The 14792-nt window shown below is 38.7% G+C and overlaps 2 protein-coding genes across 2 annotated transcripts in view; both read left to right on the top strand.

Moving 5' to 3' along the window:
- Positions 1-14360, top strand: part of LOC140664329 (uncharacterized) — a 33087-nt gene extending 18727 nt beyond the window's left edge. The window contains exons 10-20 of the mRNA XM_072889389.1: positions 216-653; positions 846-1137; positions 1327-1518; positions 1594-1674; positions 1827-1892; positions 2046-2126; positions 2207-2702; positions 6324-10349; positions 11580-11763; positions 11940-12065; positions 13056-14360. Of these exons, the coding sequence (XP_072745490.1) occupies positions 216-653; positions 846-1137; positions 1327-1518; positions 1594-1674; positions 1827-1892; positions 2046-2126; positions 2207-2702; positions 6324-10349; positions 11580-11763; positions 11940-12065; positions 13056-13507 (6434 nt within the window). The 3' untranslated portion in view covers positions 13508-14360. The remainder of the gene's footprint in view (positions 1-215; positions 654-845; positions 1138-1326; positions 1519-1593; positions 1675-1826; positions 1893-2045; positions 2127-2206; positions 2703-6323; positions 10350-11579; positions 11764-11939; positions 12066-13055) is intronic.
- On the top strand, positions 2709-6413 carry LOC140663520 (uncharacterized; the record flags this gene model as incomplete). Its single annotated transcript, XM_072887750.1, has 1 exon — positions 2709-6413. A coding segment is annotated over one exon (2916 nt), but the record flags the coding sequence as incomplete, so codon positions are not given.
- Positions 14361-14792: the final 432 nt, after the last annotated feature.

Here is a 14792-nt window from a genome sequence, read left to right as displayed (position 1 = left end):
AAATATATACAAGAAAATTTGCGCGTCTATCTATATACAAATATATACAAAATTTGTATATAGATAAGAAATTTGAATAAACAAAGAAATAAACATACATGTATATGTAATAAAAATTTGAATTTTTTACTCGTCACATAATTTCTTACTAAATCTATGTAATTAGAATAGAAATTTTTTATTTATCCGTGATAGTATTTCTTAAAATTTCGCAGGTTTGGTGTTCAACAAGGGGGCAGACTCTTGCGATTACCCGCGCAATGTGATTTGTCCTAAGACGTCGAAGACATCTTCAGTCGCCTCGACCACTAGATCCCCCATCACAGCCGCGACCAGTCGAACGACTTACTTGCACAGCACGACGACTGCAAAGGCTGAATCGGAAGAGTATGATTCGGAAGAGGAAGATTATGACGAGGAGGAAGAGATCGAGGAAAGTGAGGAAGAGGAGGAGGTGAAGGAGGAACCAAAGACCACGACGACGACGAAACCTCTCGTATATAAGACGCTCACTAGAAATCGACCTAGCACGACAACTACAACGACTACGACAACGACGACGAAACCAAACGAACCGGAGAGAACAAGCGATAGCGAAGACGAGGAAGATCCGAGAGTGATCAAGGAATTGATCGATCTCATCAAAAAAGCTGGCAAGTATATAATCCTAATATTCCTTTACTTATATGAATCATTTGCTTCAACATCAAAACTCTCTCTTTTTATTAATACTTTTTATTAATACTTTTTTTATATTATTTTATATTATTTTTATTATTTATAGTCTTTTAATATATTAATATAGTTTTATAATATATAACTTTGTCAACTCATATAATACACAGGCGGAATAGAACAGCTGGAGAAACAATTATTGCTTCAAGAAAAGAATTCCGACATTAAATCGGACAGTGAAAGCATTACTCCGGCTACGATTAGTCGTAGTTTGTATGAACGCGTGTTGAATCGCCAGACGAGCAGATTCGGCAATGGTCAACGACCAGTATTATCATCCTCGGAAACTAGTTATGTGAACGGACCAGGAAGAGCACAATTCGAAGGCTTAGATGATATTCCTGAAGTGAAGAGTCTCAGACGGTCGCAGAAACCTGAATATGTCACTATCGAAAGATCTAAGTCAGTCGCCTTATATTTTTTATTTAATATATACTTTTTCTAATTATAATCTCAAAAAATATTAATTCTAAATCGAGATTAAAATTAACGTTATTAATAGGTAATATTTGGGACATATTATTAAAAATATTTAATTAACATATATTTTTATATATTTTTTTTTTTACATTATACTAATATTAATGTTAGATCATCAGTCACGAAGGAACCGTTAGAAAACGAAGAGATTGACGAAGACGAGGAACATGACGACAATACTGATGTAGCTTCCTCCGAGGAGGAAACTATCAGCAATCCATTGGAAAGGAGCTCGTCCACGCAACGAGTGACGCCAAATTACGTGAACATTCGTCGATCGCGACCCTCTACTACGACATCTAAGTATGACGATAATATGATTGGTAAAATAATTGATTTTATTTCCAATCATCTTTTATATTATCTTAAAATTTTCAGAACTGAAAACGACGTAGAAAAGAAGGAAGCGGAAGTCGAGGAGGAAAGACCGACCCGCAGACGACGTCCCTACGTCTCGAAGTAAATATATCGATATTTTTATTGAGATAAAAGAATGCTTTATATTCTATTATTTATTTATTATAACATTAAAGCTTGTTAATATGTATACATATCATAATGTAATATATTATATAATATATTATGTTATCATAGTGTAATAATGTTTTTAGAAAACAGAATAATGAAGCAAGCTTTGACACATCGAAGTCTTTCCGAAATCATGGCTCAGGTTTCAGGTAATCGATAAGTTTTTTTTTGTACATTATATATAATAAAACATATATAATTACATAATATATTCATATTTATTATCATAATATATATTATATATATATATTATGTATATATTAATATTTTCACATGAAAAAATTATCTCTTTATAACTTTAGGAATTCGGAGAAGGAAGATGATTTAGCAGGCGTGGATCTGTCAACGGACAAAAACGAAGCTTTGCCAACGATCAATTCTAGGTTCCTATACACGCCATTTCTTTTCATTGTAACACTTTTCGTATCACTATACAGTTCACATTATTCTCGAAATCTTTTAGATACTCCAACGTACAAAGATTTAGAGGCAGTACTTCGAAAAATTCGGAAAATTTATCTAGCACATCTACATCGGAGATAACCACTTTGCCAACAAAGCTGGAAGAATACTCAGAAGTACAATCTAGTACAACAGATAGTACGACCACTTCAGCGTCGACGACACCCACGACGACCACTTCGACCACTTCTGCCGAAGTCATCACCGTCATCAGCGTCTCGTTGCCGGAAAATCCATCTAGCGTCAGCCCTAAAGTGGACACTACCGGTTCTACCACGGACCCGGTAAAACTGGTGGAAGACTCGGCGACAGAAATCTTGACGCTGCCGGCGACCACCCTGTCAACGACGACGGTAAAGACGACGACAGCGTCTGCGAATAAGTCAACGATCGCTACGGTTTCACAGCCGCGACCATTTAGCTTCACCAGACGAAGATTTAGTTCATCAGAAGCAACGACGACGACAACGACGAGCGCTCCGTCAAGTAGATCCAAGGTGAGTATATCGTCGCGAAATGCCACGCGTCCGTCCAGTCCGTTTCTGGGACGAGTTCGATCAAGAACGAGACCGACTAATCGAGTTGCCGAGGACGAATCGGTGGAGCAAGCGGACGTTCCACGAGCGGAGACTTCCACGATTAGGAGCAAAGATTCAAGTAGATCGCGCGGTAGAGGATCCAGCAGGTACACCCCGCCGACGTCAAAATCGAGGATACAAGATGTTTCGACGAGCTCCGTTCCAAGTCCCAGATACAGAGAAAGGGGCAGAACGACGACTTCGACGACAGTCAGTACAATCACTGACAGCGATACCAAGAGAAAATATCGAAGACCCAACAGAGTCAGCAGCACGGAATCCACTAAAACCAACGAATTAGACGACAGTCCAATAGTCAGGATAACTCAGAGTCGCAAAAGAAACTCGTCGCTTCGATCACGATCTGAAAGCAACGACGAAGAGAATAATAAGGTAACAAACATCAAAGTCTTTAGAAGGCCGACCGTCAATCGCGAGTTGTATGACAGAACAAAGCAAACAAAGACAAACAATGCACAAGAGTTCGTGCGAAAAGTGAATGTTGAGTCGTACCATGTGGCATCAATCACGCCGAAAGTTCTAGGATCAAGTACTTCCGCGGAAAGTGATAAAATCGAAAAAAATGATTTGACAAATATTGTTGATCAAGAGGTTGATTCTGCCGTTGAAGCCAATACCATTGAACCTATATACGGTCACGTGAAACCGGTCGCATTAATCGACATCACGACTGCCTCCAGCAACAAGATCGATGGTGATGCGAGTGATCGATCTGATGACGCCATTGCCACGACGACCGACCACATCGAGATTCACGAGTTTAATCCTAAATTAGTGATAATCGTCACCGAACACGCAGAAAGTACGTCGGAAGCGCCGAGGAGACGCAAAGTTATTATGAGAAGAAGACCAATATCATTGAATAATACTGTCGAAGCAGAAGAAGAAAAGAGATCTGAAGTGTTTCGAAGACGAAGAGTAATAAAGCGAAAACGTCCACTTTTGGACACCTCGTCGCCGATTTCAACTAAAGTCGAGGAAGAAGCACTAGAAGACTCGAGTCTTTTTCCAGAATCTGTGATAAGAGATAGCGAGAATGTTGAAAAATCGACGATCGCTACTGATCGGACGGTAGTTACTCCGATAAATAAGGATGCTGAAGAATTGCCAGTTGCTACAGGATTCACGAGGGAAATGCAAGACTCGACTCTAGCTATCACAGAAGCCACCTTATCGACCGATTTTGACCTGGACGATTTCACAAAGACTATTTGGGAAATTCCCGCGGCGGAAACTACAATTTCGAACAAAGAAGCTACCGATTCTTTCAGCAGCGCCGCTATATCGACGATTAACTCATATGCCGATGAAGAATATCAATCGACGAGCGAGATAAATGTTGAAGCTACCACGATAGAATCAACGCTGGCGACAGATACGATCGATAATACTGAAAGCAGCGGACTTTTAAAAGAAACGTTAGTACCAGAAGAACCAGAAAACTTGTCCACGCAAATAATCACTACACTGTCCACATCAGAACCAGATTCCACTCGAGCCCAAATAACTACAGGACTATTTACAACGGAATCGGATTCATCCAGACCGAGCTTTGAATCGAGATACGCGCGTAAAAAATTTATTCGCAAGAACCCTGTGTTGTTTTCAGGAACGAATGCGACTCCTCTCGCGACATCGTCAACGGAAAACAGTAATATCGAGACTCTCTCGAGACGCAGAAATAATTTCTTCACTCGACGTCATCCGGTTTCTTCTACCACTGCTAACGTACCACGCGATGATGTCAAATATCAGGAGGAAACGCAGGATATAAATAACAGATTTCGCGATTTGATTGAACAAGAAGTTGCGGAAGATACAACCCTGAAGAACAAATCGGTTTCTGCGGATGTTCTTTCGGATAATTTTGCGAAATTCTGGAAAAGTTATACTACAACCTCGTCGAGAAGCCAGATAAGCAATTCTTCAAATCATATCGAAAATATTGATGACCGTAAAGTCGCGGAAACAGAAGACACAACGTATCAATCGACTTCGATTACCACGGGCAAGTCAGAGATTCGACCGCGATATAAGATTCCTATAATTCTAAAGAGACCCTTTGATCCTGAAGAGGCTTTATCGCCCAAACGATATCAGCCGTTAGATTCCGCGTCTGAAGAATCCGAAGAGACGCCGGAAACCAAAGAAACCAAGCTGAGACAATCCAGTCTTCGACAACCGCGAACACGTTACAAGCTCCTAAATAGTGATAACATCAAAACCGATGAAGAATCAACATCGAATCCAGAACCCTCGAGTACCTGGCAATATTTTAGAACGCGCTTGTACTCGAAACGTCCGTCGTCGACCAGCACGGAAGCGGCGGTCACAGAGACCCTGATACCAGCGAAAAAATTCGATTACACCGCCGATGCCTTCCATCGGAAACAGCAGTTACTTAGGACGACAACGCCGAGGAGCAACGATCCTTTCGATTCGCAGAATCTAATCGATCCAGATTACACGACAGCGAAGCCGTCAGTGACCCGATTGGTGACCTCTGTGACGGAATCTGGCACCACGGAACGGCAAAAGATCCTCATCAAGACCAAATATTCATCGCTTACGTCGACCACGAGAATACCAGCGGATCAGTTCTCTTCGACGACCCCGATTTCATTGGTCTCGGTGACGGGATTTGACGACGAATCTATCAACGAGATACGTCAGGGCGTCGAGCGGTCCACTCTGCCGATTGAGAGCGAGTTCAATTTTCGTTATGATGGTCGATTTACCACGGAGTCCCAAGAGCCCTCGACCATTGAAATCGAGTCGGTGTTTAGTAATTTGATCGCCGGCAAGAGCTCCGCAAAATAATAAAAGTGTCATTACTAATAAACGTTGCAACCGATATCGACAATGTATATAAAAGCAGCCATTAAATTAATTAATTAAGAGAACTTCATCGCAATCATCGATTTATTCGGCGAAAACGATAGAGATTTAATAGACTTTTACATTAGGAACTAATAAATGTATATAGCACTTTACGAGCATTAATCATGTTTAAGATTGAGAGATGAACACATTAAACAAATGCCATTATGATGGGAAGAATTCGCTAGCTCACGATGACCGACGACCGAATAATCTTCACGCATTATTATTTTATCACCAATAATGACGAATCATAACGAACATCTCCTCATCCGCTTATGTCTCTTAGAGGAACCTTGACTAAATCCTCTGATAACTCTCTCGACGATGTACTGCTACTTACCGCAAGTACAATCATCGCTAAATGCTATCGATGATCCAGGATGACTTCTTATCGTCTGAATTAACGCAGCAAGCAAGACACATTCACGGCGCTTTAATAGATAACCAAAGAGCTTCCCTCTTCATGTTCCTTCTTCTCCTTCAAAACTGGCGCAGCTCACACACAGAAAGACAGAAAGACAGAGAAAGAGAAGGAGATAGCAAAGAAAAAAAAATTATTAAAAAGCCGAAAAGAATGAAAGAGATCTCTGAGGATCCTCGCATTAAAGTGCGCTGCCTTGTTTTGATTGTTTTCAGGTCGCCGATTCGAATACTATCAGATTGCCGACCCTCAAGGAACTGATTGGTTATCCGACGACTTACTACTACGACGATCATATCGTTACAACGCCGTCTTCAGCACTCTTGCACTTGTTGCGTAATGACGTGGACAACGACATTAGCCGGCAAAACGTTGAAGAAATTTTGTTCCAAGGAACAAACGAGTCAGACGATGGTGACAGAGAGCAATCAACGAGAGACATAATCGGAGAGGAGACCGGAGACACGTGGCTGCGGCAAGCTTCGAAAAATAAAGCGAGATCTCGCACTCCAAAGAGAACAGATGTCAGTCTTGAGGAAGGAGCTCTAGTCACAAACGTCCCTGTTACTCAGGGAGATGATGAGGATAAAAAAAAATCTTGGACCTCGATGTATCTAAGACCGACAACTATGCGCGGCATCCCTCTCGTCAGTTTGACTTCCAGTCCGCTGATGCGTGGCTTTTATGTCACCAGAAGCGACGATGATCCACCATCATCGACATTGGCGGTTGACTTTACGTCACCTTACACGACGATCGACAATTCCGTTGAACAGCAGACGGTAACTGCTTTAACTCCTGACATTTCTACCACCGACGAGACTGTCACTCTCATTCATAATAACGAATCAGAACGCAATGATAATATAAATGATACTGTAACCGACAAAGTTGTCGCTCATAACGATCAGAATGAGTTAGAACATGCTTTCAATGACAGTGTAAATGATATTAAAAACAATAATCGCGAAGAGAAATCTTCCACGTTCGAGTCTTCGCTGATCTCTTCGGAACATTCTGACAATACCGAGAATCCTTCGACTTACACAAAGTCCTATACGATTACAATTCCTATCAGTAAACATGTGTCTTCTAAAAAAGAAAAATCACTACGTAATTTCGATTATATAAATACGACACCTCTTTCTAATGGTTACGCCGTTTCGCCTACAACGTCGACAAGACGAAGAATCTCCCTCGCCTTGAGCAAATATAAGGAGGCTAGTTCTCCGTTGTGGACGGGTAGACGTATAGTGGCCAGAAAACGAAACAGAACTGCTTTTTCATCGATCAAGGAAGCCGAGAAACGAATCGACGACGTTGCTTTTCCTCGTTCAACTACAACGAGTATTTTCAAAAGCGCTCCTACAACCTCTGAGATCCTTTTGACATTGACTTTGGCAGAGCATAAATTCGCCGCGATTTCAACGGTACCGACAATTCCATTAATTGTGTCCGAATCTACGATATCTCCCAAAATGTTAAATGTTGACAGCGATTTTGAGTATTCAACTGACGGTTTGAAGACCGAAAATTTGAAAGATCGCGCAAATGCAGAAGCAGCGATCACTTTGCCAAACTCGGTAATTACAACTCCTCCAATCTCAAAAATCGCTTCAATAGCGAATGATTCTACAGCTACAGTTATTCCAACGATTTCTGACGATTTTACAAGCGTAACTCCGATGCCTTCAACCACAAACGAATCTATAATTATGACCACACCATCCTCGACTATCGCAGTTGCAAAGACTCCTATAATTGCAAGTGATCAAGCCACAATCACGACTAAATCCACGACTAAAAGCGTTGAAATTGAAATTCCAGTTTCTTCAACTACAAATTATTCCGCGGCTGCTGTTCCAACAGCCATGAATACGCACGCAATTGCAAATGATTCTGTAATTATACCCGTAACTACGAGTATTGGCGTTGAAATCACTTCTCCAATCGCAAATTATTCCACTGATTTTACAAATATGATTATACCTGCAACTGTAAGCGCTGAAGATAAAATTACAAATTATTCCGCTATAACTGCCATTCCGATAATAAATACAAGCACGGATGCAATTGCGACTGATCCTGCAGTTACGACTGCACCAACAATTACTATTGGCACGGGAATCGAATCCACTTTATCAGTCGCGATTCCAACAACGAATACGCAAGAAATCGCCATTGAGCCTACAATCACAACTACGTCCGCTACGAGCATAGTTAAAAGTACGATTGCAAATCATCCTGCATTCGTCATTCCAGCAACTACAATAATTCCTGCTACTAGTACCTCACCGTCAACAATTATTTCTTCTACGCATGTGACAACGAGCAATCTTGCGGCTACAGATCCTGTAACTGTAACAAATATGCTAACTACGACTACACCTACAATTGTTATTCCGACGATTACCGATTCTAATATAATTACGTCTACAAATTCAAACGTTCCTTCTACTTTCGCAATCACTGACACTTCGACAACTACGAGTTTACCTAAAACTAGTTCTGCAATTTCGTCCAAAGATTTCGTTACAAGCACCGATGTAACTTCATCAAATTCAACTGTGCCCGCAACTTTAATGATTGAATCTACCACGATACATTTAAATCCAAATGTTTTAAATATTGGCAGTAATTCTGAAGTATCAGCAGCCATCACGACAACTGCAAAAGCTATACGAAATACCGAAATTCCCACGACGTTCGAAACTTCTTCAATATTTACCTCGACTTCTATTTCAAGAGCTCTTCCTAGTACCAATTCCACGTCGTCGACCACTGCTTTCTCGGACCAAACGAGCGATAATTCCGTGACATCAACGGTTACGCAAACTCCCTCAACTCTTTTTTCACTCGTAACACCGATTACTAACATAGCGACTGTAAAAAAATCGACACTTTCCGCGACTAACGATGAATCGATCGCGACAAACACTATAATTCAAACCACGGGCATTTATGAACCGAGTTCTGTACAAATGACGAGTGAAAAGTCTTTGACTCCAAAAATAAGAATAGCTTCCGAGGAAACCCCTTCAAGAACTATACAAAGTCGAAAACAAGATCAGACTTCGAAACTCGATGATCAATTAGGTCAGAAAACCTCTAGACGTCGCGTCTTAAATCGAACGAATAATTGGCTCGGAAGACCTGTAGTAACACAGCAAACAGTTAATCAACAACCTCGGCATCGAGTCACGCTGAATCGCGAGCGACCACGAAGACCTATTGGCTATACTTCGAAAGTGATTGAAGAGAATCGCAGAAGAAGAATCATGCAGAGGAGAGCGAGAGTTAACTTTGAATCGATCAGTAGTTCTATCAAACCCAACGAGAATGTTGTCGTTGTTCAGAATACCACTGAGGATCAGGTTACACATGATCGAACAAGAAATGTGAAAAGAAGACTGAAAATTGTATCAAATAGAGTCAGGGAAAATTTTCCAAGCAATTTTTCGACAAATTTGCAAGCGAACAAGAATTTTTCCGATAAAGAAAGTACAGGAAGCAGAATAAGAGTTTTACTGAAGAGTGTTCGATCTAAATCTAATAATAAGGAAATTAATTCCACAATTGCGGAAACAAGTACAGATGTTATTGATGAAAATCTTGAAAATAATCTTTCAAGTAACCTTAACACGAATGAAAATTTATCTGACGAGAAAAAAACAAGCAGAAGAATTGTGTTGAAGAGAATTAGACCTAAATTCAAAGAGGAGAAGGCAAAAACCGAAGAAACCAGTACAGAGTCTGATTCTACGGATGAAAGTCTTCAGGGCGCTTTTTCAAATAATCTTAGAAGCGGTAAAAATTTTCCCATCAAATCTAAAACTGGAAGAAAGATACGAGTTGTGCTAAAGAGAATTAAACCTAAATCTGAGGAAAAGAATTCAATAGCTAAAGAGACGGATTCTGATTCAACCGATGAAGATCTTCAAGGTAGTTTTTCAAGTAATTTTTACGCGAATGTCAATCGTTTCGACGAAGAAGAGATAAGCAAAAGCATCAAATTCAAGTCTGAGCAAAAAGACTCGATAGCTGAAGAAACAAGCGCGCACTCCGACTTTAAAGATTTTTCGAGTAATCTTCATGTAGGTGATAACCGAGAAAAAATGATAACGCATTTTAAATACGGAAGAAAGGAGGCGACAATCGAACGGCTGGAAGACACCGAGGAGCTGCAAACTACGGAGACAGTTGTTCTGGCCGAGGAGGACACTGATCAACCCTCACTCGAGGTCAGTGCAGTTTTATGTTGAAGATTCGCTTTGCCTTGATAACTGTAGTTCCTTGACCGATCGCATGTTGCTTTAACTAAAGCGAAAACAAAACGAAAAACGCCGCCGTCTCCTCTTGTCGCTAACCGAAAGATCTCTCGAAGCAAATGCAGAGAGACAATCATCATTAGTGTCTTTGCTTGAACAAAATCACCTGGCTGAAGATGTCTCTTACTCAATGTAACATTCTCCTCTTCTGAATCTGCTTCTGGTGCCTAATTGATATATACTACATCGGCCAACGATATCTTCATGATCGACTAATGCGGAAGGAATCGGTTATAACCATAATTTAATTCTTGAACATCTACCTGATAAGGTCTCTCGATCATCGCTCATTCGCTGGATCTAACCAAAATACTTTTCATGAAACGAGAAATTATATGATCATCCTTTACGCTGCTACGTTATCATCGCATTGCCTATCTACGAAGATGCTCTTCCTTCTCTGGTTATTAGAAACATTCTTACCTGGGGATGGAATTCGAAACATGAATTTAGAAACCTGATTATTCTCTCTGAGTAAACACTTTGAAATGTGAATGGACCAGGAACATTTTCATCCGCGCTTTTAATTTTTCTTATCATTATAAATTAACAAATTTCTCTTTAAAAAGCGTACCGCGCATTTTTCTGCGCGAACGTCAACATTCCGCTTTTTCTGATACATTATTTTAAACATCTTTTAACGCTTGGATCAATAATTAATATGTCTTAACACGCGGAACGTTTCAAACAACACAAAAATCGGAAAAAAAATTTAGAACCGAAAAGATGATGAAAATTAAGAAATTCTTTAGACATTTTAAATAACAACTAAAAGATTAGAAAGTTAAAAAAAACCATAAATATCTAAGAGAAGTCGGATAAAGATATGTAAGAAAAAGATTGACATAAATATACATAATCTTTCAAAAGATATACTTTAACAAAGATCAAATTTAAGTGTTTTTAAAATTTTTAGAAGATGATATTTTTAATTATTTGTGTTGTCTGAGATATCAATCTGAAGATTTTCTCAATTCTCTTTATTTTAATTTTTATCTTACTTTATTCGAAATTGCAAGCACATTTAGATTACATGTGTATGCATTCATAAGTGATTCATATAATTAATAATTAATTTATCTCTGTCGCTTTGCATTATTTGTGTAGTATATAAGTATAGTAAATCAATTACTACTCCAACAGGTAAATTCCTTAAAGAACAGTGGATCCCTCAGTCGCAAATCAGCATATTCTAATAGACACAGAAAACCGACGACACAGTCGACGACAGCCGCTCCGCTAATCAACAGCTTTCCAAGCACAGTGGCTATTTACCGAAGTGGTAGACCAATCGAGACCACCTTCTCATCGAGGATAGACCTCGTCGGTAGGTTCACAAAAAAATAATATTCGTTATTTTTTAAATCCTCTTAGATATTATTGTATATATTTAATATAATTATAATTATAATTATAATTATAAATATATAATTTAGATTTTAGTTTAAAATTTTTTTAGCTCACTTTTCAGTTTTTCGAAAAGTCTTTTGAATATTTTTTTAGAATCGTTCGAGGATACCAGATCGACCAGCAACCACAACGATCAAAAGGCAGATGTGTCCGATCAAAGCATCCGCGCCCAAGAATTCGCGGTGACTTTAGCGGACCCACCGTCGTCGCCAGACACTGGTACATTATATTTACTAGAGACTGCGCCATCCGACTACTTAATTCTTCTAATTTAATTAAAATACCATATCATTATATTGTGAGCCTTATTCTTTTGACGGACTAGCTATATGTTTCAACTAACAATACTCATTCGATTCACCGCAACACGGCCCGCTTCTTCTATTGGGTTACTTCTGATAACTGTCTCCGTTTAACGATGATAACCTTGATAATCTCCTGAAAATTGCCAATTTGTGTTAAAATATGATGCTAATTATACAAGAGATCGTAATTTAAAAATAGGAAGTCTTCGTAACAAAGTCATTATCTCGGTAGACTATAATTATATCATTCATCGCGTCATGTCTCTCTCATGACATTTACTTTATCTGTCTTTTTACTGTATTTTTTCTTTGATTGCGTGGTATAATTCCGCGGAATTTCTCTTTGATTTGTCATTGATCAATATTCATTTACATACTAATAATAGTGCAACTTCTATGCACTTATTCTTGTTTCTTTCTAATTTTCTTTCTCTTTTTTCTCGGTCACGTTCATCATTTGCTTTGCTAAGCGAATTAATCATTAATCAATGAATCATGCTATCGATAGAATAAACAGTACATGACGTAAATCCTTCGACTGACTTTGAAAGACTCTAAATCGTTGATCGATTAAAGGATTAATCTTCTCAGAAACTATTTCGTACTTCTCGCTAATATTTCAGTACTCATTCTAAATCGGCAGATTTGACAACACAATTTACCCACGTGTACTTGACATTCCTCACAAGATTGTTAAGACACTCTCGGTTCCTTCGTCCTTCAGCTTCTATCCAGCCGTTGACTTTCATCATTCGGTTGATTGACATCTCACTAATGAATCTCACTCTTTCTACTTCGTCGCTCTCTCTCATTCTGGGAAATCAGTCTCATCAACGTACGACCCGCTTGTCCCTGGTAAACTTACGTCTAAGCGGCAAAGACTAATCAGGTTCCACACAATTAGGTCGAACGGCGTTAAGGAACGCCGCAATTCGCAAGATAAGCACCACCGTAGCGCCTAGAACAGATCCGACGATCGACAGGACGATTTCAAGGTATGAAGCAGACTTGAGGAACCGTCAGAGATCCAAGACAAAAAGCACACGGCCCACGTTGAACGCTACCACAAGACCCAGAAGACCGCCGGTGCTCGACTACGATTATTATGAGGATGAGGTGCCGATCGTTATCGGCAAGTCTTTCAATAGCAAGCTCTTTCTCACGAGTAAAGGTACCATACGCTGCCTGGATCAAGGCAACTTTCCGCATCCGTACTCGTGTAAAAAGTTTATTACTTGTGCGCGTATGGTGAACGGCCAGGTGATCGGGACCGAGTACACCTGCCCCGACAGGCTGACCTTCGATCCAGTCGGTGGTATCTGCAATTGGTCCGTCGGTCTCGGTTGCAAGGACTGAAGATCGTTTAATTCACTCGGCAGTCTAACATAAGATAGTTATTTTGGTTACACTTGTCACATAGAACTCTCTTTGTTCGAATAAGTCTATTTAATCAAAAAAAAAATTAGACTGTAAAATTAGATTGAGAATGTCGATGCAACTGGACTTTTAATCGTCTTTTTTTATATCTAGTTTAAACAATAGAATTGAACACACCCTGATCTTATATTAACACATTTATATTATCAAAATAATATCTAATTATATTTCCTTTAATTTATTTCTGATATTTGTGAGAAAAAGCTTACTGAGAAAATTGTATGACTGTCGAGTGGTCCGATTATCAACTGTACATTTTTCTGATACAGAGAACATGACAGACATTTTTAAACAATAGCAAATTTTTCGGTTTAAAACTAAGAGCAGTTAAGAAAAAAATATTTCTAATTTTATAAAATAAATTTATATAAATTTTATTTTGATTCACCTTTCTTTCTCGCAAAAGTTTGAAATATTACTTTAGACTTTTAAACTTTGCTGTCATCGCAGCACGATAAACGAAACTATTCTATAAAAATCAAATAAAATGATGTTATGATTATATTGTTATACAAGAATTGTAATGACAATGTTAGAAAACAAGCGTGAAATAACTGCATTATTCGTTCGAAGAAACTTGAATCAGTTTTATTGAAAAGGCAAAATAAAAAGTTTTTTTTTTCATCCCGAAAGATATTTTTATTCTAAATATCTTTCGACTAATATTAATCTAATATAATACAATGTAACACTTCTGATATTAACAGATTTCTCTCATATGTATATATAAAATCCTTCTTCTTTTTATTATTAAAAAATTTTAATTCCGTTACCTCTTCGAAGAAACTGATTCACTACTACAGTCGGTGATGCTATAGAGGATTATTTTCAGGTGTGATTATTCTAATAAAATATATCGTGTACTTTTTGTACAATCGTGTAATAGCCATATATAATCGAGCGAAAACGCACAAAGCGGTGATATTATCATTAAAGTCTCTTTGTGTAAATATTAATAGAATTACGTATATAAGAGAATAGTGTGTAAGATAACGTTCTTTTCGTGTAGCGTAAACAAGCGCTAATTTATCTGTAAATTTTCACGCGCGATTGTTAAATCCTTTTTATCTTATTTCGTAAAAGAGATATGTCGATAAATAAATAAATTCTACTCGATCCATTCGTCGACTCGAGTCTGGTATGTCGAATCTGTGTATATGGAAGATTTTTATACTTGAAAATAAAAAAAAGGATCGTTTAACCA

Source organism: Anoplolepis gracilipes, chromosome 3 (assembly GCF_047496725.1).
Source record: "Anoplolepis gracilipes chromosome 3, ASM4749672v1, whole genome shotgun sequence".
Taxonomy (NCBI): domain Eukaryota; kingdom Metazoa; phylum Arthropoda; class Insecta; order Hymenoptera; family Formicidae; genus Anoplolepis; species Anoplolepis gracilipes.
Note: the sequence above shows the minus strand (reverse complement) of the source record. Positions and strands in the feature narration are given on the sequence as shown.